Raw genomic sequence first — 26859 nt, 5'->3', positions numbered from 1 at the left:
TCACAGGGTATTCAGTGCACATGCTTTCAGTAAGAACTTCCGGTTATAAATCTTCCTGAATCTGTTGGCGAATGATGTACCAGTGATTGTCTTTGATAAAGTGGGCCAAGGACAAAAGTGAGGGTTGAATCAGGCAAGGGCAGCAATCAAATTAGCATTTTTTATTGTGTCTTATTAGCATTAACACTGAGTAGATTGTTTTAATTAACCAGTATGTCCCATAGTGTACTATGTATGTATGTGTGTAAGGGCTGTGTTTTTTTATCACTATTTGCTTTTGAAAAAAGATACTATTATATGTATATCAAACAGAACAGTTCATGATAACAGCCTTCAACTATTGTTATAAAAATAACAGGTTTCCATTCCCTGAAATTTTTATAGTAATATCATTAACTATTAGAATCATTTCTTAACTGTGTATATATAATAGCTTAGGTGAAAACATAAATTACGTGGAAAGTTGCAGAAGTATTTCATACAGGTGCCTTATTGATTTGTTATTTTTGTAACACTGGAAACAGCCACAGTAGATGTGACGTTGACCCTGCTTTTCCCCTGGACCTTTTTGGCCTGCTCCCTCTCATTATTGTGATGACAGCCATATCCTGATTGTAAATACTCAAGAGACGCTCCAATCCAGCATTAAAAACGTTGAGTGCTTCCTCCCCGAAGAATGTAGCATTTCAAGAGAAAATAGGCCTCCCTCTGACACTAGTAAATTCTGAAGGTGTGTGACAAATCAGGGGTCAGAAAAGAGACTACAGATTGTCCAAGGGGTTCTGCCTTCTCGGTGAATCCCTGTTCCTGTCCAACACAAGAACAAATCCTATGTTCAAATACAAAGTATTACAATAAGCTTGGATGTAGTTAAGTCTATTCTAGATGGGAATGAAAGAATAAAGAGCTAGAGATGTAGCTAAGGATTAAACCATGGGAAATATCTCAGGCTATTTGAGGAGATGTATTTTGAGAAGATGGGCAGGAATATTTTGTTCTTAGGGTATTGGTTTCTTCCATTTAATTTACTTCTTTGTTTTCCTTCCTTCCCTCCCTCCCTCCCTTTGTGTGCTTTACACAAATGACACAAAATTTTATTAGAGGCCATTGAAAATCTTATGAGAAAATGGTGAATTTTAACTAAAATTTAATATTATCAAAATTAAGCAGTGTTGGGGCACCTGGGTGGCTCAGTCCGTTGGGTGTCTGATTTCAGCTTCGATCATGATCTCATCATTCATGAGTTCAAGCCCCGTGTCGGGCTCTGACAGCTCAGAGCCTGGAGCCTGCTTTGGATTCTGTGTCTCCATCTCTCTCTTCCCTCTCCTGCTCATTCTCTGTCTCTCTGTCTCTCTCTCTCTCTCTCTCTCAAAAATAAATAAACAGTAAAGAAATTTTTTTAAAAAGTAAGCATCGTTTAGTGTTTATGTATAGAAACTAGCAAAAAATGGTATTTTCACATTTGCTATTAAGTTCAATCTCAATTGTCCATTAAATAGTCATGAATAAAATACCATGTTTTTGTTTTCAACTTTTTACTTTTATAAATAATGCTCAACATTTATGTACATTTATCTCAAAGCACTTTGCTGATTTTTTTTCCAAAGGATTAACTTTTAGAAGCCGACTGACTAGTTTAGGAGTGATGTGTATTTTCAAGGCTGTTGAAATGTGTTGTACAATATCTGTAACCAATTTTTATTACCAGCAGCCATGTATAACAGTGCCTGTTTCCTATACTGTCACCAACATTTAGTATTTTTAACATTTATGAGTAGCCAGTATTTCATTGTGTTTATATTAGTATATAGTTTGTAAATAGAATACATATGTTAGCATATGTAGTTTGTGTGCATGTATATGTGTGTGTTATTTTTATAGTAAATTTGATACTCATAAAATGCTATCATTGTTTTCATTTCAATCTTTTGTAAGGTTAAATGTTTTAAAGTTTTTACTTAGTATTGTATGAATTGCCTAGTTATTTTAGTCCCCTATTTTTTATTTAAGAAACTTTTCCTTTTAGTTTATGATAGTATATGAGATATCAGTATTATCCCATCATATGTTGTAAATGTATTTTTTTTCCAGTTTAAGGAAAAGTAACTTTTTTTTTTTTTAAGGTTTTTTTTTTTTTTTTAGGGGCACCTGGGTGGCTCAATCGGATGAGTGCCCAACTTCGGCCCAGGTCATGATCTCATAGCTCATGGGTTCGAACCCTGTGTTGGGCTCTGTGCTGACAGCTTAGAGCCAGGAGCCCACTTTGGATTCTATGTCTCTGTCTCTATCCACCCCTCCCCTGCTTACTCGCTCTCTCAAAAATAAATAAACACTAAAAAAAGAATCTTGAAAACAATTTTTTTTCATGTTTATTTATTTTTGAGAGAGAGGCGGGACAGAGGATCCAAAGTGGGCTCTGCACTGAGAGCACTGCATGGGGCTCGAACTCATGAATGGTGATATCATGACCTGAGCCGAAGCCAGATGCTTAACCAACTGAGCCACCCAGGCACCCCAAGAAAAAGTAACTTTTTAAAAGAAAAATTGACTACTTGTATTACTTTATTTTATCTTATTTTTACAGAGAGAGAGAGCATGCAGGAGGGAAAGAGGGGGAGAGAGAGAGAGAGAGAGAGAGAGAAAGAAGCTTAAGCAGGCTTCACACTCAGTGTGGAGCCAGACACGGGGCTCGGTCCCACAACCCTGGGATTATGAACTGAACAGAATTCAAGAGTCGGATGCTCAACTGACTGAGCCACCCAGAAGCCCCGACAACCTGGATAGTTTTATTTTTTTTAATTTTTTTTTTTTAATTTTTTTTAAACGTTTTATTTATTCTTGAGACAGAGACAGAGCACGAACAGGGCAGGGGCAGAGAGAGAGGGAGACACAGAATCGGAAGCAGGCTCCAGGCTCTGAGCCGTCAGCACAGAGCCCGACGCGCGGCTCGAACTCATGGAACCGCGAGATCGTGACCTGAGCTGAAGTCGGACGCTTAACCGACTGCGCCACCCAGGCGCCCCAACCTGGATAATTTTAAATTTAAAGAGGGCTATAGGCTATATGATCATTATGTGAACAACAATTGTTTTTCTCCTTCTTTAGGTTTTCTTTTTACCATTAAGTAATACCATCCTCAGCTGTTTTAAAGACAATTCCATCTTCGCCTGGGAATGTGATACTCTTTCTTGCAAATATCAACTGCCAGCTCCACCTGAAAGCTCTAGTGTATTATACAAAGTGTTTGCCGTGACCAGGTAATGTGCATTTTACCTTTTTATTAAGTTTTTTGGGGGTTTTTTGTTTGTTTTTTGTTTTTGTAATCTCTACACCCAACATGGAGCTCAAACTCATGACCCTGAAATAAAGAGTCACACGCTCCTTTGACTTAGCTCCTCCTCCCCCACAACACTGAGAATTTTTAAGAAATCTAGCTTCCAGTAAAATTTTACAAATTTTCATTCCCGTTTTCATTATCTTATGGTCATATGAGAAAAGTTTCCTTCAAACTGACATATGATCTGTAAAACTTTTTACTGTATTGTGGCAAATTTCAAATCTACAGAAAAATATAAAAATACATAAAGCCCTAATTAGAGTATTCTTTTTATATTTTTTATTAAAAAAAATTTTTTTGTAATGTTTATTTATTTTTGAGAGAGAGAGAGAGACAGAGCATGAGTGGGGAAGGGACAGAGAGAGAGGGAAACACAGAATCCGAAGCAGGCTCCAGGCTCTGAGCTGTCAGCACAGAGTCCGACGCGGGGCTTGAACTCACAGACTGTGAGATCATGACCTGAGCCGAAGTCAGACGCTTAACCGACTGAGCCACCCAGGTGCCCCCCTAACTAGAGTATTCTTATTAGTTGTAATAATCAACTAATAGCCACCTCTATTTTATCTGTAACTCCACCTATTACTGCCTCCTGCTACCTACCTCGTTGCCTTAAAGCAAAGCCCATGCATATCATTTTATCCGTAAGTATTCCAGTGTGTACCTCTAAAGGAAAGAGTCCTTTTCGAACATAACCGTAGTACTATTACCACTTTTCTCCCCCAAGTTTTTATTTAAATTTCTGTTAGTTAACCTATTACCACACTTTTAAAAATGAATAATTTCTTAATAGTCTCACGTATCTAATCTTTGTTCAAATCAGGAATCAAGGTTCACACAGTGTCTTGGTTAATATATCCCTTTTTAAATTTTTTCTTTGCAGCTTATTTAAGGAACTGGTCATTTGTCCTATAGCATTCTCTGTATTTCCAGATTTGCTTTTTGCATCCCTGTGGTGGTGTTTTAATGTGACCCTCTCTCATCTGTATTTCCTGTAAACTGCTTACACCTTTATTTTTTGTAAATTGGAGGCTTGGTCTGATTCAGGCTTGATTTGGGGGCAAGAAGCATGATAGGTGGTTTGTGTACTTTCATCAGGAGGAACGTTTCTCTTGTGATATTAGTGGCCATCGATGGTCATGACCTAGATCCAGTATTGCATTTGAGGTTAGCAAAATGGTGCTATGCTCATTCTGTCATTCCTTCTTCCCTTATTAACCAGAATCTTTCTAAAGAAAAAACTTCCTCTCATTAACTCTCTGGTTACTTTATAGGTTTTAATGAAATGCAGGATAAATGCTTAATTTCCCTTCTTTTAAAAAAAATTGTTATGAAAAATAATGAATTGTTCATTGGCATCTTCCCAGGGTAGCCAGTGAAGGCTTTTGCCCTTAATCTTTGTGAATGAATGGATTTAAATAGTCGACGCGATCTAATCCATTAACATTACTCTTAGTGATGCTGCAGTTCTCATTGTTGACCCCTGGGATCCTCTGCAAGTTGGCTTTGAACCCTTTTGATACAACTGCAGTTGTTTGTTTTGAAAGCTCTCATTGTTTCTAATCTAACAAAATGTTCCAGGCTTATCTTGTATATTTTCTGTCCCAAACCTGGTATCAGCCACTTTTCTAAAGAGCCTGGGTTTGTTTTTTGTTTTTTTCTTAAGTTTATTTATTTATTTTGAGAGAGAGCATGAGCAGGGGAGGGGGGGGGGAGGGAGGGAGGGAGAGAGAATCCAAAGCCGGCTCTGGGCTGTGAGTGCAGAGCCCCATGTGGGGCTCGATCCCACAAACCATGAGATGATGACCTGTGCTGAAATTGAGTCCAACCCCTAACCCACAGAGCCACCCAGGTGCCCCAAACCTGGTTTCATTTGTGTGGGTAATGATATTTCAAGACCCAATCTGGATGCTAGGGGACACTCCTTGTGACTGATTTGGTCAATGTCTCTAGGCCTTTTCAGTGGAAAGTGCTAGAAAATACATATTATTTCCTCATTTGCTCTTACCCACTTCTAAGTCATGAGTAAATCCCATCAATTCCACCAAATTATATCTTGAATTGGTCTGATCTTTTGTGCATTGCCACAGTATCACCTACCTCCAACTATCCTAGTCTCTTTCAGGTTCCTGTAATAGTCTCCTTATTTGGTCTCAATGTTTTCAATTTCATTTCCTAAAGTCTGTCTCTACATAGCAGATAGAGTGGTCTTTTTAAACCATTAGTCAAATAAGTCAAATCATGTCATTTCCCTGTTGAACTCCCTTGAAAGGCTTTCCCTGATATTTAGAATAAAATCCAAACTTCCCATAATATTCCTGAGACTCCTTTGTCCTATTTCCTTTCCCTAACATGGTTAGGACCACACTTGAGTGAGGCTTCTCACTCTTCCTTAGGTACAACCTTATTCCTTTCTCACACTGTGCACTGCAGTCTGGAATACCGACCAGCATGGAATTCTTCCTCCAAATCATCCCGTGACTGGCTCATTCACATTTTTTTAAATGTTTTTTTAATGTTTATTTATTTTTGAGAGAGCATAAGCAGGAGAGGGGCAGAGAGAGAGCAGGACAGAGGATCTGAAGTGGGCTCTGTGCTCACAGCAGAGAGCCCAATGCAGGGCTCAAACTCATGAACCTTGATCTCATGATCTGAGTCGAAGTCAGACGTTTAACCAGCTGAGCCACCCAGGTGCCCCTGGCTCATTCATTTTTTAGGGAGTAGACCTTTCTCCTTTCCCAGCTCTGTAACTCCCATCTCATTGTATAGTTCTTTATAGAACTTATCAGCTGAGATCAAGTTCATTTATTTGTTTGCCTTCCTCTAGACTGAAAATCCCCAAGAGCAGGAATCTTCCCTGCCTTGTTCACCATTGTGTCCCTGGTGCCTGAAATGATACCTGGCTTGTATTAGACACTACAAGTCCTTGGTGAATGAATGGGCAACAGCCTTGCAAGTTAATACAGCTTATTCTTTTTGTACCTTTCTAAAAGTAGCTTTCTTTGAGCAGGAAAAAAAGTTTGGGCTTCTTGAGTTTTCGTGTAGCAGTGTTGTACCAGTTCAGTATAGTCATGTGTGAAATGTAGGAAGTTGGAGGGTGTTAACTTTGAGATTATGCTATAAAAGATAAATGTTACTCAGAAATTCTCAATCAAGTCATCGAACAAACATATGTTAAGCTGGTGTCTTAATACAATAGGTAAAAAAATATATGCTATAAACCTGAGCTTTCCTATGTGGTAGCTACTGGGTGCATGAACTACATCATAAAAATTAAATATGGGGTACCTGGGTGGCTCAGTCAGTTAAACCTCTGACTCTTCATCTCGGCTTAGGTCATGATCTCACAGTTTGTGAGATCAAGCCCTGCAACTGGCTCTGCACTGACAGCCCAGAGCCTGCTTGGGAGTCTCTCTTTCCCTCTCTTTCTGCCCCTCCCCTGCTTGTGCTCTCTCAGTCTCCCTCTCAAAATAAATAAACTTTAAAAAATAAGTAAATAAAATTAAGAATTTATTGCTTCAGAAGCATTAGCTACATTTCAAGTTCTCATTCACATGTGGCCAGCAGTGACCATATTGAGCAGTATAGATACAGAATATTTCTTTCCTGTTGGATCATACTGGACATTGCTACCATAGGCAATTCACGTTAGGGGTGCCTAGGTGCCTCAGTCGGTTAGGCGTGTGATTTTGGCTCAGGTCATGATCTCACGGTTCGTGAGTTCCAGCCCCAGGTTGGGCTCTGTGCTGACAGCTCAGAGCCTGGAGCCTACTTCGGATACTATGTCTCTCTCTCTCTGTGCCCCTCTCCTGCTTACTGTCTCTGTCTCTCTCTCTCTCTCTCTCTCTCTCTCTCTCTCTCAGAAATAAATATTAAAAAAAATTTAAGAACTATTCACGTAGTCCTAATTTCTCACCTTTTGTTATACAGAGATGGTCGAATCCTGGCTGCTGGGGGTAAATCACATCACCTTCACTTGTGGTGCTTGGAAGCTAAACAGCTATTTAGAATTATTCAGATGCCTACTAAAGTTCGAGCCATTCGCCATCTAGAATTTCTTCCTGATAGTTTTGATGCTGGTTCTAATCAGGTTAGTAATATAAATAAATGTAGGACATTATACTTTCTGAGAAAGAGCATATCAATTTCTGAACTATATTAGCTCTCCTAGTTAACTTGTACCCTCGTTGTTACAAAGACTTGAAATTGCTGATATTGCGAAGAGTCTAAAATTGAAAAAGTTTTAAAATATTAGGTTTTGTGTATTACTGACAATTTAACCTTTTTCTAAAATCTATATACGTTAAATTTATGTCATACTTTATGACTTACAGGGTGTTTTAACATATTATTTTCTATTTGCACACAGGCATGGAAGGTACTCTCTCTGTTACATAGACTGACATTAAAGCTTAGAAACATTAAGGGACTTGTCAACATTCCTATTGATTGTAAGGATTAAAAAGGGGGAGCTAAGATTAAAATTTTTCTCCTTGTTGTACTGTGTTCTACCTACCATAACTGGTTGCCTTAGTTTTATGAAACGTGTTTTCTTTGTATCTTGCCTTAATTTGCAAAGTACTTCCCCCTCTACACACCATTTAAAAATTTTTTTCTTTGCTTATGTATTTTATTTTATCTTTTTCATCTTTTTTTTTAAGTAGGCTCCATGCCCAACATGGGGCTTGAACTCATGACCCTGAGATCAAGTATCACATGCTCTACTGCCTGAACCAGCCAGATGCCCCCACACTATTTTTCTTTTTAATGGTTGAGTAGTTAAACCTTAACGTTCTTATTTTAAATTGACTATTTTGAGTCTTGTACTTTAACAAGTTATATATAACTCATGACCCTGCGATTCAGAGTTGCATGCTCTACTGACTGAGCCAGGTGGCTGCCTCCGACTTAAGTTTTTGAATAGATAATGCATTCCCAAGGTGGAAAACATTAAAAAAAGACAGTAAAGTGAAATCTCTTCTTTTCCATTTGTCCAGTTATTCTCCATAACTGCTACTGTTATAATAGTCCACTGTTTCTGCCACTTTTTTTGCCTAAAGTTTATTTATTTATTTTGAGAGAGAGCAAGTGAGCACAAGCAGGGAGAGAAAGAGACAGAAACCAAACGGGCTCTGCACTGTCCACACAGAGGACGCAGGGCTCAATCTCATGAACTGCCCCTCTGCCATATAAAAAATGCAGCTTTGCACGATGCTTTTCTTCACTTTTTTTTGTTTTTTTGTTTTTGTTTTCTTCACTTCGCTGCCCTCGAAGATTGTTTATTCTATGTCAGTACAGAGCTTCTTTTTTTTTTTTTTTAACAGCTGCATAGTATTTTATAGGTTTTTAACCAGTCCTTTGTTATTGGGCACCTAACTTGTTTTTAGTCCTTCTTTATTACAAATAACGCTGCACCAGGGTTGCCTGGGGCTGGCTCAGTTGGAAGAGCATGCTACTCTTGGCCTCAGGGTCATGAGTTCAAGCCCCACATTGGGTATAAAGATTGCCTGAGTTAGTGAGTGAGTAAATAAATAGAATAACTGAATAACTTTTTGCATGTACCATTTCATACATCCTGTCTGTAGGATAAAATCCCAGAGCTGAAGCAGTGGTTCTCAGAATCAGGTACATCTGTAACTTTGAGAGATCTTGCCAAATTGCCCCCCAGAGAGGTTGCATCAGCTGTGAGTGAATGAGGGGGTTTCCCACAACCTGACCCAACAGAAGAGATTGTCACCTTCAAACCGTCTCCAGCTACTGCCAGACTGTCATCTTCCATATAACAAGTGACATGAGCATTTCATGCAGTCACATGGTGGCACTGCTTACCAGCCAGCGGCACTGGGAAAAGAGCCTGTGCATAGATCAGGCAGTAGAGGAGTTTATTGTGTATTTGCTTATGCTTTTTTAGTACATGTTTTTAATTTTTCAAATTGTGTGACTTCAGACTAAATTTTTCCCCTTAAAAGACTAGTTTCCTTCTTACCCTTCTACTGTCTGTGCAGCCCACAGACTTTCTTTCTTCCCCCAAATGTTTGTTACCACTGCCCAGAGCTGGGTACATGAGGGACAGATGCCAGTTCTCATCAAGCTGTGGGTGTGGTGAGCGAGAGCAAGCCCTCCCCTCCTTGCCTCTGACAACCAGTGTGGGGGTCTAGGTGAAGGCCTGGCTGATCATTTGCCATAGTCTCCCACCACGGGCACCTTACTGGTTTTGGTCAGAGCCAGGCTTACCTGGACCTGAATAGGGCAAATCTACATGAGCCATAGTTAGGAATTTTGAAATATATGATGGCCCTTTGTGAATATAATCTCTCTCACTGTCCTCCCCTCAAAACAAAAACAACCAAACCCCGTGTGTAAATACATACATGTGTGTATAGTTTGACTTTCAGAGAGTTGACTTTTTAAAAAATTGATGTATAATTGCCATAAAAGATTAGCTTCATGATGATTCGATATTTTGATTGCGAAATTGCGATATTCGATCATTTCGATTGAGAAATGATCTCTATAATAAGTCTAGTTAACATCTGAGACATTTGACTTTTTTAAATGTTTTTTATTTATTATGAGAGAGAGACTGAGAGAGAGCGAGTGGGGTAGGGGCAAAGAGAGGGAGAGAGAGAATCCCAAGCAGGCTCCATGCCGTCAGAACAGAGCCTGATTCGGGGCTCGATCCCACAACCACGAGATCATGACCTGAGCCAAAATCAAGAGTTGGATGCTTAACCGACTGAGCCACCCAGGTGCCCCAAGAGACATTTGACTTTTAAATGTGTTTTGGGGGGGGCCTGCATGACTCAGTCATCTGAGCATCTGACTCTTGATTTCGGCTCAGGTCATGATCCCAGGTCAGGGGATGGAGCGCCATGTCTGGCTCTGCACTGAGCATGCAGCCTACTTAAGATTCTCTTTCTCCCTCTGCTTCTCTACCCTGCTTGGGCATTCTCTCTTTCTCTCTTAGGAAGGGAGGCAGGGAGGCAGGGAGGGAGGCAGGGAGGGAGGGAGGGAGGTTAAAATAAGTATGTTTTTGGAACTCATATATTATTTCTCTCTACTCTTAGGTTCTTGGAGTGCTAAGTCAAGATGGTATCATGAGATTTGTTAATATACAGACTTGCAAACTTCTCTTTGAAATTGGGAGCCTTGATGAAGGAATTAGCTCATCAGTAATTAGCCCACATGGACGGTACATTGCATCCATTATGGAAAATGGAAGTCTGAACATATATTCAGTTCAAGCTCTAACACAAGAAATAAATAAGGTATGTTTTCAAGTAAAGAACATCAAGTTTTTTTAAGATTTAAATGTTGTATCATCAAAAATAAAATCTTTATGCTCCGGTTTTCTAAATTCAGATTATCCTGGATTGCTTATTCATACTTCTGGGTATGTATGTATGTGTGTGTGTGTGTGTGTGTGTGTGTGTGTGTATACACACACACACATACATACATACCCACATACATACATATATGTATACATACATGAATAATGAGGATTGACTCTATACATTTACAAACAGAAAAAAAGACTGGGAAAATACACACTTCAGAATCATCTGAGAAAAGAGACTGATTCTCAACTGTTTGCTTATCTGTATCTTTTTTTTTTTTTAATTTTTTAAATCCAGATTATCCTGGATTTATAATCCTCATTATTCATGGATTCTTTAAATGTGAACTCGCCACTGCTAAAAATATACTTGCAACTCGAATCCGTACTTGGTGCCTATTCACAGGGATTCGTATGTGCACAGCAGTGCAAACCATGGGCTGCCCATCGTGCAGGCTCCCAGCTGAGGCCAGACAGGGCAGCGCGTGGCCTTCTTACTTCAGCTCCCGTGACAAGTGTCCTTTCCGTGGTCTAGTTAGTGTTGCATTCTTTAGTTTTGTGCTTTTTGTTGTTGATTTTGCTCTTTTAAATGGCCCCCAGACATAATGCTCAAGTGCTGTCTAACATTCCTAAGCATAAGAAAGTTGTGATAAACCTAATTCAGGTACAAGTTATAGTGCTGTTGGCATGAGTTCAATATTAGTGAATCAACAGTATAGAAGAAATAAGTGTTTTTAAATGGGCACCTGGGTGGCTCAGTTGGTTGAGCATCTGACTCTGGCTCAGGTCATGATCTCACAGTTCATGAGTTCAAGCCCCATGTCAGGCTGACTACTGTCAACTTGTCAGCGTGGAGCCCGCTTAGGATCCTCTGTCCCCCTCTCTGTGTCCCTCCCCTGCTTGTGCTCTCCTAAAAATAAATATTTTTTAAAAAGTGTTTCTAAACAGAAACATACACTAAACATAGTTATATGTTGATTGGTTGACATATTGTGATCTCTGGCTCACAGGGACCTAACTATTTCTCCTAGGAGCAATGATTCAGTATTCACTAACTTGGTATTTGCAGCTTCTTTATAGAACAGAACTACCATGAATAGTGAGGATCTACTCTGTGTGTGTGTACGTGTGTGTGCATGCACATGACACGCATACATTTTCTTCAACCATATGGAGTTATACTCTACTGTTCTTGTAAACTTTAAACATTTTAATAACATATTATTTGCTCTTAGAGTTTTCAGCTTAGCTGAACTTTACAAAAGCTAGGGAAATGTTACTAATGGAAGCAGGGAAAGATCTGAGAAAAATCAGAATAAGTCATTGACTTCCTCTCTGGTATTTGTTAAGCATTCAATTAAGATCATATTGACCAGAAAACTAACCTATAATAGAAGTAGGAAATCTTTTTTTTTTTTTTCTTTTTGGACACATTACCAACACCACTAGTGTCTTTATGGCTATTCTAGGCTTACACAAACGCTCCGGTCTGTGGTCTCTATAAACCCCACCCACGTCCCATTCCTTCAAGTCCTGTTTATTGGGCACTGGAGAACTTCCAGTATTATTCTAATAAGTACACTAATTCCTACTTAATGTGTTGAAGTTTGAACACTACTATGGTATGGCAATTCAGGTCACATCTCAGGCTCTAACCTTCAGGAGACTGTATTTCGTGGAAGCACATGGAGTTCAAAAGGAGAAAATGTGGCACTAGAATAACAGTGTTAATAAAGATTTGAAAGAATGGGTTGAGGTTAGAGAGAAGATCGTTCAAGGATATTAAAGATGGGCAATGTTCAGAAGTGAGACCTTTTCGAATTTTTTTTCTTTTTTTGAGAGAGCACAAGCAAGGGAGAGACGCAGAGAGAAAGGGAGAAAGAATCCTAAGCAGGCTTCAAGCCCAGTGCAAAGCCCAACATGGGGTTTTATCTCATGACTGTGAGATCATGAGCCAAAATCGAGAGTCAGATGCTTAACTGACTGAGCCACCCAGGCACCCCAGAAGTCAGACAGTTTTGTTTTTAAGTTTATTTATTTATTTTGAGAGAGAGAGCACCTAAGCAGGGAAGGGGCAGAGAGAGAGGGAGAGAGAAAGAATCCCAAGCAGGCTCTGTGCTGATAGGTCAAGAGTGCAACGTTTAACCAGCTGAGCCACCCAGGTGCCCCCAGACTATTTTTAATTATATTTCATAGAGAAAAAATTGAAAAATTAAGTCATAGAATAGGTGGCCATTTTACTTTTTTTTTTTTAGCAGAGCTGTTGTTACATTTTGTATTATCCTTGTATTCTTTATAGATGTGAATAAATAACAAGGTATCCTAGAAAAATACTATTTAAAAAGCCTTATAGATACAGTGACAACTTTAAAAGTTTCTTATAATAATTTTAGGACAAAAATGCTGTATCTATACATACATGTACATTATTTCATTACCTACTCGACACATTTTACAGTGTTATGTATTCATCATACTGCAGCTGACAATAGGGAAAAATTTTTTGGACACTTACAGTAGGCTGCAGGTTTCAAAAGCAGAAGTCCTAAACGTATGAAGATAAAATGAGAAAAATCTTTGAAACCTCAAAGCGGTCTTTTAGTTGTCTATGTTATAAAAAAGGGTCAAGATGTTTGCTTTATTCTGTTTTTTTCTTTCAGAGATGAGAGGGGAGGAGGTCAAAAAGTTTGATTTCCTCAGGGCACCTGGGTAGCTCAGTCAGTTTAGCGTCCGACTCTTGATTTCAGCTCAGGTCATGATTCCAGGGTCATGGGATTGAGCCCTGCATTGGACTCCATGCTGAGAGTGGAACCTACTTAGGATTCCCTCTTTCTCCCCCTCTCCCCTGCTTGTGCACACTCTCTCTCTCTCTCAGGTAAGTAAGTAAATATTTTTAAAAGTTTGGTTTCCTCTTCAAAGAGCTTTCTTGAGGATTCATGATTCATTTTCATTATACATGATCTTGGAAGAACACTGTTCTGGCCTTCATGACAGTTTAAACGCAAGGTAATGTGTATAAATTGTGTTTTTCTGAAATCTAATGTGTTCATTTGAACATGTGGGGTATTCCCTGTGTTCTTGTTCTCTGTTCTCATATGAAAGGAATTGGCACTTTGGCTTCCAGAAAAACATTTTTAAAATCACAAATCCACCTTGTCTTTAGCAATAATGGCCTCAAGCATTTATTTGTTTTTTTTAAGCTTATTTATTTATTTTGGGAGAGAGAGAGAGCGCGCGTGCGCGCGCGCGCAAGCTGAGTGGGGGAGGGGCAGAGAGGCATAGAGAGAGAATCCCAAGCAGGCTCTGCACCATCAGCATAGAGCCCAACGTGGGGCTTGAACTCATGAACCCATGAGACCATGACCTGAGGCAAAACCAAGAGTCAGATGCTTATCTGACAGAGCCGCCCAGGCGCCCTCACCTCAAACATTTAAATGATCTCAGGAAGCTGAGTTATCGTATCTCCTCATTTCCTTTGAACTCAGGGAAGATCTTTTGATTACAAACAGGTATTATTCATAGAGAAACTGTTTCAGTGAATCATTTTCCCTTAAGTAAATTGAAGTTATTGGGGTTTATTTTCCCATAAAAATGAGGGTTTTGAATTTAAGTTGTGCTGTCTGAACTGCCTCGCAAGCTGTGGATGCGGTAGGGGACTAACAGCCATCTCTCTGCAGATTAAAAAATGTAACCAAGGACAGAGAGGCAGGTGTCCCAGGCTTCCAGAGGGAAGTCATTTGACAGCTCCTTCAGAGAAAGTTCACTTGAGCCTGAAGAATATTAGGGTGCTTCTCTCAGCATTCTAGAGGGCCCTGTGTCTAACTGTGGCTTCTCTGCTACAAGTTATCACCAAACTACTAACTTTATCATGCAAAGAACGGACTGATATACTATGATTTAAGGCCAGTTTTCAAGGGATAATTAAATTCTATTTATTGTTGCTATTAATTGTGTATCTTTATTGTGTTCTTCTAAGGAATTTTGCAGAAATTGGATTTGACAACCAGGAAGCATTTCTTGAATATTTTATTTACACTTTTGCTTGAAGAATAAGGATGTATGTTAAGGCACATTATGAAACTGTTCAAAACATGTCTTGGAAATCCTATGTGAACAGGTCTGTTTTCCAAGGATAGCCACTGGATTTTATTTTTTTCCCCCTTTTAGCCACCTCCTCCCTTAGTGAAAGTGATTGAAGATTTGCCTAAGAATAAACTGAATTCTGGTGGCCTTAAGACGAAAGTCACATCAGGAAGAGTTCAGCGGCCAGCAAAATCAAGGGAAAACAAAATACAAGCCAGAATATTAAGACAAGACCTGACTGGTAATTTTGAAAATAAAGAGGTAAGAATATATTATAATTATGTTTTTGTTTGTCATGACTCTGCTGGGGACAAGATTTATGATACTTAGGCCATCATCACTCTTCCCTCTCTTAGAAGTTTTTAAGAAAGATATGAAGAGAAGAACTGAATAACTGAAATTATAATGTGCTTTCTAAACTTTTAAGTATACAGTTAGTACATGTTTATCGTTTTTAAAAAAGTCAAACAATACAGGGGCGCCTGGGTGGCTCTGTCAGCTAAGCATCTGACTTCAGTTCCGGTCATGATCTTGTGGTTCACGAGTTGAAGCCCCGCGTTGCGCTCTGTGCTGACAGCTCAGAGCCTGGAGCCTGCTTTGGATTCTGTGTCTCCCTCTCTCTCTGCCCCTCCCCTGCTCGTGCTCTGTCTCTCTCTCTCTCTCTCTCTCTCTCTCAAAAGTAAATAAACATTTAAAAAACATTTTTTTAAAATAGACTATTTCCAGCACCCCCAGAAGACCTCCTTCTTCTCCCCTCCAGACCTTTGCCCCCCTTACCCCAAGGATCACTACTCTTCTGACTTGTAACACCATAGGTCAGTTCTGCCTTTTTTGTACTTACATAAATCAGGTCATTCAGTTTGTACTCTTTTGCGTCTGGCTTCTTTCATTCAACATTAAGTTCGATTTATGTTTGAGAAATCCGTGTAGTTGTAAATCATTCACTTGTAGCTGTGCAAAATTCCATCATGTGAATAAACCATATTTTATCCATTCTGTAGTCAGTAAGCATTCGGGTAGTTTTCTAATTTTTTGTGCTATTAGAAATAGGGCTGCCACTATTCTAGTACATTCTACTACATCTCTGTCTGTGAACATAGGACACATTTATGCCGGATATAAACCTAGCAATGGAATTACTGGCTTATTAGCAACGCGCTTATTCATCTGTAGTAAGTTGTCAGTTTTCCCAAGAAGTTGATTGAAACCATGCGTATTCCCACCAGGAGCCCTAGTATTTGAGAACTCCAGTGCTCCATGGTCTCACCAGCACTTGACATTTTTCACATTAATTTTAATAACCCCTTTTTTTCTCTGAGCACTTGAAAATTGTGAAACTCGTGTAAAAAATAAAACGTGTTGTCTACAGGGAAATTCATTAGAGAGCCAGTGCCTGGAGCTTTTAGTGGAGGCTGGCTATGTAGGCATTCTCTGTTTAGTACACGTCAAAATCCCAGAGTCTACATGGAAATTAGGTATTCAGCATACAGCATAGCATACAAACAATTCAGGCACAGTGAGCTGCTCTTACTGGTTCTGGGGATAGTGGGAACTTTCTCGAAATCCAGGTTTCTAGGCACTAGACAAGGCCAAACCTTGTAAGTATGCCTTTCTAAGGGTAGCATTCTCAGACCTGACATGTTAACACTTTTCTGGGCATACCCAGATCCTCATTAAGAGCGTGTTACCCATGGCTTTGAAGCTCCTGTGTGCTTATCCCCACCCGTATCTCTCTCCCTGTCCCAGAGATGTAACTATTGTCCTCGCTTTTGTGCTAATTATGTCCTTGATTATCTTTATAGTTTTGGGTTTTTTTTTAATTTTTTTTTTAACATTTATTTATTTTTGAGACAGAGAGAGACAGAGCATGAACGGGGGAGGGGCAGAGAGAGAGGGAGACACAGAATCGGAACCCAGCTCCAGGCTCTGAACCATCAGCCCAGAGCCTGACGCGGGGCTCGAACTCACAGACCGCGAGATCCTGACCTGGCTGAAGTCGGACGCTTAACCGACTGCGCCACCCAGGCGCCCCTGTCCTTGATTATCTTTATAGTTTTATCATCTCTACCTGTAACCCTAAACAAAATATTGTTTAGGGTTTATTATTTTTTTTACTTAAAAAAATTTTTTTAATGTTGATTTATTTTTGAGAGAGAGAGAGACAGAGCATGAGCAGGGAAGGGGCAGAGAGAGGGAGAATCCGAAGCAGGCTCCAGGCTCTGAGCTGTCAGCACTGAGCCCGATGCAGAGCTCAAACCTGCGAACTGTGAGATCATGACCTGAGCCACAGTTGGACACTTAACCGACTGAACCACCCAGGTGCCCCAGGGTTTAGTTTTAAAATGCTAAGTAGCAGGCACAAATCTAGCTGGGTAAAGATTGGACAATGTCGTTCCTATTAGTTGATGCTCTAATGAGAGAATAAGCTGAATGTGAGCTCTGAGATGTGGTCTGACTACAGCTTTCCTGAGAATTTACAGGAGCCTTTTCTGGGAAAACTGGGGCCATGATCCCAGTTGACTTCTGGGAAATAAAAGAGACATCACAGTCAGGGCATCTGGCAGAGCTCTAGTATTAGTGAAATTTGGAAATCCCACAGAAATACATCAGGGAGCAGTCTGCTTCTGAGCAACCCTCAGCCAGCACTAAGAGTAGGGCGAAGGAGAGCCCTTGTGCACGGTGAGATGCATCTCTTCAACAATCAGTGTCAGGACCTGGAAGGGGAAGTGGGATCTCTACCCATAGATGGTCCAGATGAGAACAGATCAAACTCAGGCCAAACTCACCCGGGCATTTTATCTTTGTTTAAAAAGAGGTTGCAGTGGCAGCAGGTGTCCTGCAGATGACAAAAATGAATATATCTGTTTCATAGATCACACTGCCCCAGTCTCGCCCAGTTGCCCTCAGTGTCTGGTGCATGGCTCTCAAATGGGGATCTTCATTCGCTATCATCTTGGGTTTTCCCTTCACCCCTCTCACACTGGCATTGAACTAAGTCAGAAAATCTGGCTTTGAGTCTTTAGCTGAGACTTATTCAGCAAGTTAGTGACCTGAACTCACAGGTTCGTGGCACTGAGCGCTGACCTTCCCATTTTCTCAAAGAAAAGAAAAGAGCATCCCATCCGTTTCATTGAGTTGTTAGTCTCAAATGAAGTAATCTGTGAAACTGGCTTTATAATCCAAAAATTTATGAAGTATTTTTCCATCAAGATAAAAATTGACTTAAAAGTAAGGCGGGGAGGGGCACCTGGATGGCTCAGTCAGTTGAGTGTCTGACTCTTGATTTCAGCTCAGGTCATAATTTCATGGTTCGTGGGATCGAGCCCTGTGTCAGACTTTATGCTGACAGTGTGGAGCCCCCTTGGGATACTCTCTCTCTCTCTCTCTCTCTGCCCCTCCCCTGCTCACACTCTGTTTCAAAATAAATAAACTTTAAAAAAGACCTTCAGATTTCCATTAGAAAAAAAAAAAGCAAGAAGATGGAAAAAAAGAGGGAGAGGGAAGAAATCGACTGACCATTTACAGAAAAGTTTGTCAGAATTGGACCTAGGGTAATATGTCAGGAACTTTATCTGCACACGGTATGCACACTGGAGAGAGAGAGAATAGAAAGTCTCAGATGTAAAAAAAAAAAATTTTTTTTTACTGTGTGTTGTGTTCTGAAGTTGGGAAGCCACTGTGGGCTGTGTTACCTTTTCAGTTTTGTGATTACGTCATTTATCAACATTATTTTTTTTCTTTAAGAATGAGGTGTCAGATGGATTAAACAAAAAGCGTTTACAAATCTTATTAAAAGGCTATGGTGAATATCCAACGAAATACAGGTAAAATTTATATTCTTTTATGTTAAATCAGTTGCACCCCCCCAAACTTCTCTTGGTTAAAATTCTATTTTTATTTCAGAATGTTCATTTGGCGCTGTCTGCTACAACTGCCTGAAAATCATACTGCATTTAGTAGCCTGGTGGATAAAGGTGTTCACGTGGCATTTCTCAACCTTCAGAAGAAATACCCCATCAAAAGTAGGAAACTACTCAGAGTATTACAGAGGTATGCCCAGTATATTGCAGCAATATGGAATCTTCCTCGAGATATTTATTAATTACGAATGGGAAGATAGTAATTTTATAGTAGAGAAACTCAGCAGGTACCACCTTAGCCAAGTAGTCAAATTTAAAGTCACCAGCAGTAACACACATCAGTATGTTGCCTATGTTGCCCATAACTTTCTTGATATTCTTGCCAAACATAACGTCCGTCCAAATCATGAGAAAACGTTGGGGGTCAATCTATAAAATAACTGGTATTCCTCAAAAATGTCAGTGTCCAAAAAATAAGAGACTGGGGAGCTCCCGCACTGGAAGAACCTATGGTGACTTAGCGAATGAATGCAGTGTTATATCCTAGACTGGCAAGGTGAAAACCCAGCACACAGGAAAATGGGAACAATGATAAAATGTGAATGAGTCTGATTTAGTTACTAGCATAGTACCGATGTTAAATCCTAAGTGTTGGTAACTACTGTGTTTATGCAAGATGTTAACGTGAGAAGAATTTGAGTGAGATATACAGGAACGCTCTACTGTTTTTGCAACTTTTCGTAAACCTGAAACTATTTCAAAACGAAAGGTTTAAAAAAAAAAAAAAAAGACAAACCTTGAAAGTATCAGAAGTAAATATGGGAGAATTGCAGTCCTAGAGTAAGGCAGGCCTTTTTTGAGCATGACATATCTAGAAGAGCTTGATATGAACAGAAATCTCGACATGTAAAAAAATTCCCCAGAGACGTATATGAAGCCGAGAAAGTACGTACATATACAAAACATCAGATAAATGAAAGGCTAATTTCTATACGATGTATTCGTGTAAATGAACATGGAAAGGACCAACCAATAAAAACCAAAAAGGATTGAATGTATAGTTCATAGCTGGGGATATGGTTCTTAAACATGTAAAGATGCTATACCTCCCTTATAATAAATGCTAATCAAAATTACATTGGAGGGGTGCCTGGGTGGCTCAGTCGGTTAAACATCTAAGTTTGGCTCGGGTCATGATCTCGTGGTTTGTGAGTTCAAGCCGAACAGCTCAGAGCCTGGAGCCTGCTTCAGATTCCTCCTCCTTTCTGTGCCCCTCCCATGCTCATGCTCTGTCTCTCTCTGTCTCTCAATAATAAATAAACATTACAAAAAAAATTTTTTTAACAAAAGTAAAATTACATTGGAAAAAATGTGTATATGTGTGTATATATATGTATGTATATATATGTATGTATGTATGTGTGTGTGTATATATATATATATATATATATATATACACACAACCATATTGAAATACCATTTTGCATCTAGACTAAAGGTATAAAAAGTAGGTTGATAACAAAACATGTTGGCTAGAGTGAGAGAATGGGCATCCCCTTAACTCTGCTAATGAGAATGTGAACAGACACTATTTTTGCAGAGAATAATTTGGCACTGGCTATTGAAAGTAATGCACATGTCCTTTGACTCAGCAATTCCATTTCTAGGAATTTATCCAAATCTATATTCCCACATTAAGAATGATGTAAATACAACAGTAAGCATGGCATTGGTTATAAAGGATTAGAAAGAAATGCCCAGTAAGGCCACGTTAAAGAAACTAGGGTATATTTATACAGAACTGTCTTGTGTATCAAAGCTCCACATATACTGATAATGAACTATTTCCAAGATACTATTTAAGCAAAAAATGCAAGGTGCAAAACAACACTTACGTTTGTGATTTTTAAAATCACAATATTTTTTTGTAAAGTAAAGTAAAATCACTATACTTTTTGTAAAGTAAAATCACTATACTTTTAACAGTGGTTCTGGGGAGGTAAACTAGATGATAAAAGTAGGAGGGAGAATTTTCACCAAATATCCCTTCTGTATCCAATTTTTTTTCTAATTTTTTTTTTAAAATTTATTTTATTTTTGAGACAGAGAGAGACAGAGCATGAACGGGGGAGGGTCAGAGAGAGGGAGACACAGAATCTGAAACAGGCTCCAGGCTCTGAGCCGTCAGCACAGAGCCCGACGCGGGGCTCAAACTCACGGACCGCAAGATCATGACCTGAGCCGAAGTCGGCCGCTTAACCGACCGAGCCACCCAGGCGCCCCTGTATCCAATTTTTTATCATGTTAATATATTCCATAGATGAATTTTAGTAGCAAACTGTTTCCTGGCCTGTATTTCCTTGTCTGATCCACAGAACGCTCTCCGCATTAGCTCACTGGTCTGCCATCTTTAGCGACACACCGTATCTTCCACTCTTGGCATTTCCATTTGTAAAATTATTCCAGAACAACCAACTCATCTGTTTTGAAGTTGTTGCTACTCTCATAAGTAAGTAAATAAGTATGTTAATAATGAAACCAAGAGTGGATTCCTGTGTGTTTTTCTGATGTCTTTGCAACTTTGCAACATTCAACAATTCTAGTGGGAAGCAAACAGACTTAGAGCACAAAATGGACGGTTTGGACATTTATACATAACCTTTTTTTTTTTTTTTTTAATTTACAAGAGAATTTGGAGAGTTACATTTTACTTTTATTGGCAGGGAGGAGCAGGGGGACAGAAGGAAAGAGAGAGAATCCCAAGCAGGCTCCACAGTCAGTGTGGAGCCTGACGCGGGCCTCAATCTTATGACCCTGGGTTCATGACCTGAGCCAAAATCAAGAGTCAGATGCTCAACTGTTTGAGCCACTGAGGGGACTCAGGATAGTTGCATTTTAGAAGATAATGTCATAGGCCAGATTTTGGTGGTCAGAAGGAAGCAGGTACTTCACTTACTGAAAGTCAGTTATTATTCATAGGATTTTAGTGAGAACGTAAAGCATTTAGCACACAGTGCCTAATGTGGCAAGTTCTGGCTGCTGTCCTCATTCTCATTCGTAGTGCGCATTTATTGAGAACTTTCTCTTTAACAGGTAGCATTCTTATTATTTTGCCTTTATTAACTTCTTTAAATCTTGCAACAGTCCTATGAGGTAGGTGTTATTATATCCTTCTTATAGTTGAGGAAACTGAGGCACAGATAGCTTAAGTTCCCCAGGGTAGGTTAGTAGCAGAACAGGGATGTGAACCCAGGCAGTCAGACTCTAGCCTGTGCTCCCAACCATTGTGTTACCAGCTCGTCTACACTGAAAACTGAATCCTTTCTTCATCTTAATATAATTGGGTCAGCTAAACAGTTGATAAACCAGATCCAATTTACATTGGTTTAACAAAAATCACCAGTTTCATTTGTATTTTAAATTATTTAAAAAGGTTTTCTTGTACAAAGGAGATAAGCACTTAACTATAACAGTAAAATTCTGAAGAGTAGAAATAAAAAGATTCAAGCATATATATTGTGAATATTTTAGTATACTTTATGTTTTTTTGTTCATTTAATTACATTGCATTTGATTTGATAACTTTTTCCTGATCATTGGAGAAAATACAGGAAAATATACAAAAGAAAATTCACCAGTGTTCCTCCTCCCCATGTATAATCTTTGATAATACATTGATGAATTTCTTTTTAATGTTTTATTTATTTTTGAGAGACAGAGCATGAGCAGGAGAGGGAGGGCAGAGAGAGAGAGAGGGAGACACAGAATCCAAAGCAGGCTCCAGGCTCTGAGCTGTCAGCACAGAGCCCGACGCAGGGCTCGAACTCACAGACCACAAGATCATGACCTGGGCCAAAGCCGGACGCTTAACTGACTGAGCCACCCAGGCAGGCACCCCCATACACTGATGAATTTTTTTAAGTTTTTAATTTATTTTTGAGAGAGACAGAGTACAAGCAGGGAAGAGGCAGAGAGAAAGAGAGAGAGAGAGAAAGAGAATCCCAAGCAGGCTCTACCCTGTCAGCACAGCCAAACGCAGGGCTCAATCTCACAAACCATGAGATCATGACCTGAGCTGAAATCAAGAGCTGGAGCTCAAATGACGAGCCACCCAGGCGCCCCTTGATGAATTTCTTGTAAGAGCATTTCCCCCAAATCATTAAATATTCTTGAAAAACATAGTTTATTCCCTGCATAATGTAATATTTCATTATACAGGTATATCATAGTTTAGTGCCAACTGCTAGACTTTTAGTTTTTCTGATAATTTTTCCATACTTAAAAGCAGGTTTTTAATTTTTATATTTTTATAATTATACTATTTTTATTTAATATGTATATTTCTTTTTATAAACTTTATAAATATTTTAGTGACTGTAATATTCTTTTTTTTCCCACATGATTATAATATTCTCTAATGTGAGTGTACTAGTCTGATCTGTTGTTGAACATTTAGGTTATTTTTAATTTTTACCTAGTTAAAGAAGCAGTGTTATAATGATCTTCACATATAAATATTTACAGTATTTTCTCTTGATCAGATTCCTACAATTGGTATTATTAGGTCATAAAATATGAGTATTCCAACTGATTCCTCAGAAGGGTTTTCCTAGTTTACTCTGGCAATAACAGAGTTTTAAAAGGAAAAGAAGCAACTCAACAACAAAAAGACAATCCAATTTTTATATGGGCAAAGGACTTGATTAAACATTTCTCCTTAGAAGATACACAAATGGCTAACGAGTACATGAAAGGATCCTCTGGATCATTAGTCATAAAACCACACGCCAGGATACCACTTTATACCTACTAGGATGGCTATAATTAAAAAACAGAAAAAAGCACAAGTGTTGGCGAGAATGGAGAAAAATTGGAACCTTCATACACTGCTGGAAATGTAAAATGTACGTTCACTGTGGAAAATTGGCAGTTCTTCAGAAAGTTAAACATAAAATTACCATATAACCCAACAATTGCACTCTTAGGGATATACCCAAACGAACTGGAAACAGAGCCCCGAGCAGATACTTGTATGTGAATGTTCATGGCAGCATTATTCCAAACAGCCAAAAGATAGAAACAGCCTGAGTGTCACCATCACCATCTTCATTATGTTAACATCATTGTTGTAAACAGGTGAATGGATAAATTCTCTCTCTCTCTCTCTCTCTATATATATATAGTCAATGGAATATTATTCCATCATCTAAAGGAATGAAATTCTGATACATGGTACAACATGGATGAACCTTGAAAGCATTATGCTTAGTGAAATAAGCTAGGCATAAAAGGACAAATTTATATGAAATATCTCAAATAGGAAAATTTATAGACGTAGAAAGTAGATTAGAGCTTACCAGGGGCTGTGGGAGGTGGAAATAGGAAGTTAGTGCTGAATGGGTACCGTTTCTTTTTGGAAAAGGATTTTGCAAATAGTGATGGTTACACAGCACTGTGAATATAATTGATGGCACTGAATCGTGCACTTAAATATAGTTAAAGTGGCACATTATGTTTTACCATAAGAAAGGCTTATTATATCTAGGTAAGCATGCAAAACTAATTTATACTTCCAGTAAAATCTTGTTACATCCCTGGAGTATGATTGTGTGCTAGGGAAATTGATTTTCTCTTCTAAACCTGAAATCTAAATCTAGAAGATCCATCATGATCAGCATGAGTAGCTGTGAGTTTTCATCAAGGGTCTCAAACTAACCTTATCGCAAGTAAACATTTACTGAGCTCCAACTAAACGTTAGCGCTGCTTGCAATATGCCGCTGTTCTGGCTTTTTAGGTTCACAGTCTACTTGGGACCTAGGGGAAAGTTTGATGGAACACGGTCACTTTGATGTAGAATTTGGAATGTTTATGAGTCTTCTGTAGGCATTCTTTATGGTCTTTTATGACCAAGAGGAAGTTGTTGTGGTTTGGTCAGGGATCTCCACATAGGTATTTCTCTTTATCCTGCTCCCCGTTCTGTCACCGGGTCCTCTACGCACACTCTGTTGTGGTGACACCGAGCAGAATGAAAGAAGAGTAGGCAAACAGTTTCCGTGTAAAGCGGGGTTTCCCTCATGCCTAAATGAGAACACTGTTCTGTTGATGAAGATTTAGATACAGGAATCAGGGCTCTGTGTGTGTGTGTGTGTGTGTGTGTGTGTGTGTTAAAATTCCTAGCACTAGCAGTGTCTGAGACATGATAGGTACTTAGTACATGTTGCTGAACTGCATTTTTTCTTTTTTTTTTTTTTTAATTTATTTATGAGGGAGAGAGAGAGCTCATGAGCAGGGGAGGAGGAGAGAGGGAGAAAGAACCCCAAGCAGGCTCTACACTAACAGCACGGGGTTTGAGCCCACAAATCGTGGGATCGTGACCTGAGCCAAAATCCAGGTTGGACGCTTAACCTACTGAGCCACCCAGGCGCCCCTGAACTGGATTTTTCTTTTAAAGTTAACTTAAAAGCAGCAGTTAAAGAAGTTGAAATAATGTCTTTTAAAGTTTAGTCTTTGCAAGAGTTTATTAATGCCTTAATTATTAACTCAAATTTACTTTCTAATAAATAATTGACTTCTGGCATTAGTGAGCCCTTCATAAACCCTATGTATCCAAAATTCTGCTGATCGAAGCCTTCTTTTGCTAATATGAGAAAGAAGGAGATCTTATCATCATAGGATGAAATCACAACTCAATGTTTAAAGTAAAAAAATCTGAATTTAATAATTAAGGAGCACTGTGGTGGTTAGATACAGTTCATTGAGTGAAACGTACTGATCTTACCAGGGTTTTTGAGGAGAATGTTTTGGGGGTTGCAGTGGTTACTCAGTGAGTTAAAGTCAGCTTTATGTTAGGTTTTTTTTTTTTTGTTTTTTTTTGAGAGACGGAGAGACAGAGCATGAACAGGGGAGGGTCAGAGAGAGGGAGACACAGAATCAGAAGTAGGCTCCAGGCTCTGAGCTGTCAGCACAGAGCCCGACGCGGGGCTTGAACTCACGGACCATGAGATCATAACCTGAGCCGAAGTCGGCCGCTCAACTGACTGAGCCACCCAGGTGCCCCTAAAGTCAGCTTTAGAAGCATCTTTAGCAGAATGCTTTCCACTGGCTGACTTTCAGAGGATACCGCTGTCACTGTTTGGTTTTCAAAGATAGGTCAACTGAATAGGTTGTCATTGATGACATAGATTTAAAAACAATGCTGGGGGCTGTGGTGCGCCTGGGTGGCCCAGTCGGTTAAGCCTCCGACTTCAGCTCAGGTCATGATCTCACAGTTTGTGGGTTCGAGCCCTGTGTCAAGCACTGTGCTGACAGCTCAGAGACTGGAACCTACTTCAGTTTGTGTATCTCCCCCTCTCTCTCTCTGCTGCTCCCTGACTCTCTCTCTCTCTGTCTCTCTCTCTCTCTCTCTCTCTCTCTGTCTCTCTCTCTCTCTCTCTCTCTCTCTCAAAAATAAATAAACATTTAAAAAAAATTTTTTTAATTAAAATACAAAAATGAAAACAATTCTGGTGGTTACTTGTTACCATGGCTGTGGAACAGTCATTCTTGTCCTAGTAATGGAGACGTGTTTATTCTCATATAACATTTCAAGAATAGGGATTTGATACATGCCCATTTTTTTAATGTATTGCTACTGATGCATAAGAATGTAATTTTTAACATTTCCCGTGAACTTTTCTAATTTTGATTAGGTATGAACTTGAGTAGATTTCAGGAGATTGGCACTTAACATTCATCACATTTAATGAAGACTTAAAAAGGAAACTTTTTTCGAAGGGTCATTTTGTTAACCAGGAGAAGCAGGAAGCAGAGTGCCCTGTGGTGAGGATCAGGAATACTTTGGGAAGTTTTGTTTGTTTTAATGGACACTTTGTCATTGACCGCTCTCATTTGGAGAAATTGGCCAGTTCTATAGACCTAAAATACTAAGTTAACATGATGGAACTTTAAAATCGATTATTCTAGAATTTAAAGAGTTATCATGTTTTCTTTATTAATGGGCATATTAAGGACATAAAGAGTGGATACATTTAAGAATTACAAAGTCCTTTGATAATACAGAATGGTAAAGATAAATTTCCCATTTTTTTCTTCATAGTCAATTGGTGTCAACACTGGTTTGAATATTTTCCTAATCCTCCTATCAATATTCTCAGTATGATAGAAAATGTTCTGGCATTTCACGACAAAGAACTACTGCAGCATTTCATAGATCATGATATAACTTCCCAGGTAAGAAGTAAAA

General features: G+C 39.1%; 1 protein-coding gene across 8 annotated transcripts in view; it reads left to right on the top strand.

The window, feature by feature from the left end:
• TBC1D31 (TBC1 domain family member 31) overlaps positions 1-26859 on the top strand; it is a 95104-nt gene that overhangs the window by 40396 nt on the left and 27849 nt on the right. For all 8 annotated transcript variants that reach the window (XM_027063970.2, XM_053208611.1, XM_053208608.1 and 5 more), the window contains 8 exons: positions 3106-3257; positions 7265-7424; positions 10402-10602; positions 14841-15017; positions 18501-18580; positions 18660-18806; positions 20992-21125; positions 26713-26846. In XM_027063970.2, coding sequence (XP_026919771.1) covers positions 3106-3257; positions 7265-7424; positions 10402-10602; positions 14841-15017; positions 18501-18580; positions 18660-18806; positions 20992-21125; positions 26713-26846 — 1185 coding nt within the window. The remainder of the gene's footprint in view (positions 1-3105; positions 3258-7264; positions 7425-10401; positions 10603-14840; positions 15018-18500; positions 18581-18659; positions 18807-20991; positions 21126-26712; positions 26847-26859) is intronic.

This window comes from Acinonyx jubatus, chromosome F2, assembly GCF_027475565.1.
Source record: "Acinonyx jubatus isolate Ajub_Pintada_27869175 chromosome F2, VMU_Ajub_asm_v1.0, whole genome shotgun sequence".
NCBI classification, from domain to species: Eukaryota; Metazoa; Chordata; class Mammalia; order Carnivora; family Felidae; genus Acinonyx; species Acinonyx jubatus.
The sequence above is the reverse complement of the archived record's forward strand: the minus strand, read 5'-3'. Positions and strand labels throughout refer to the sequence as shown.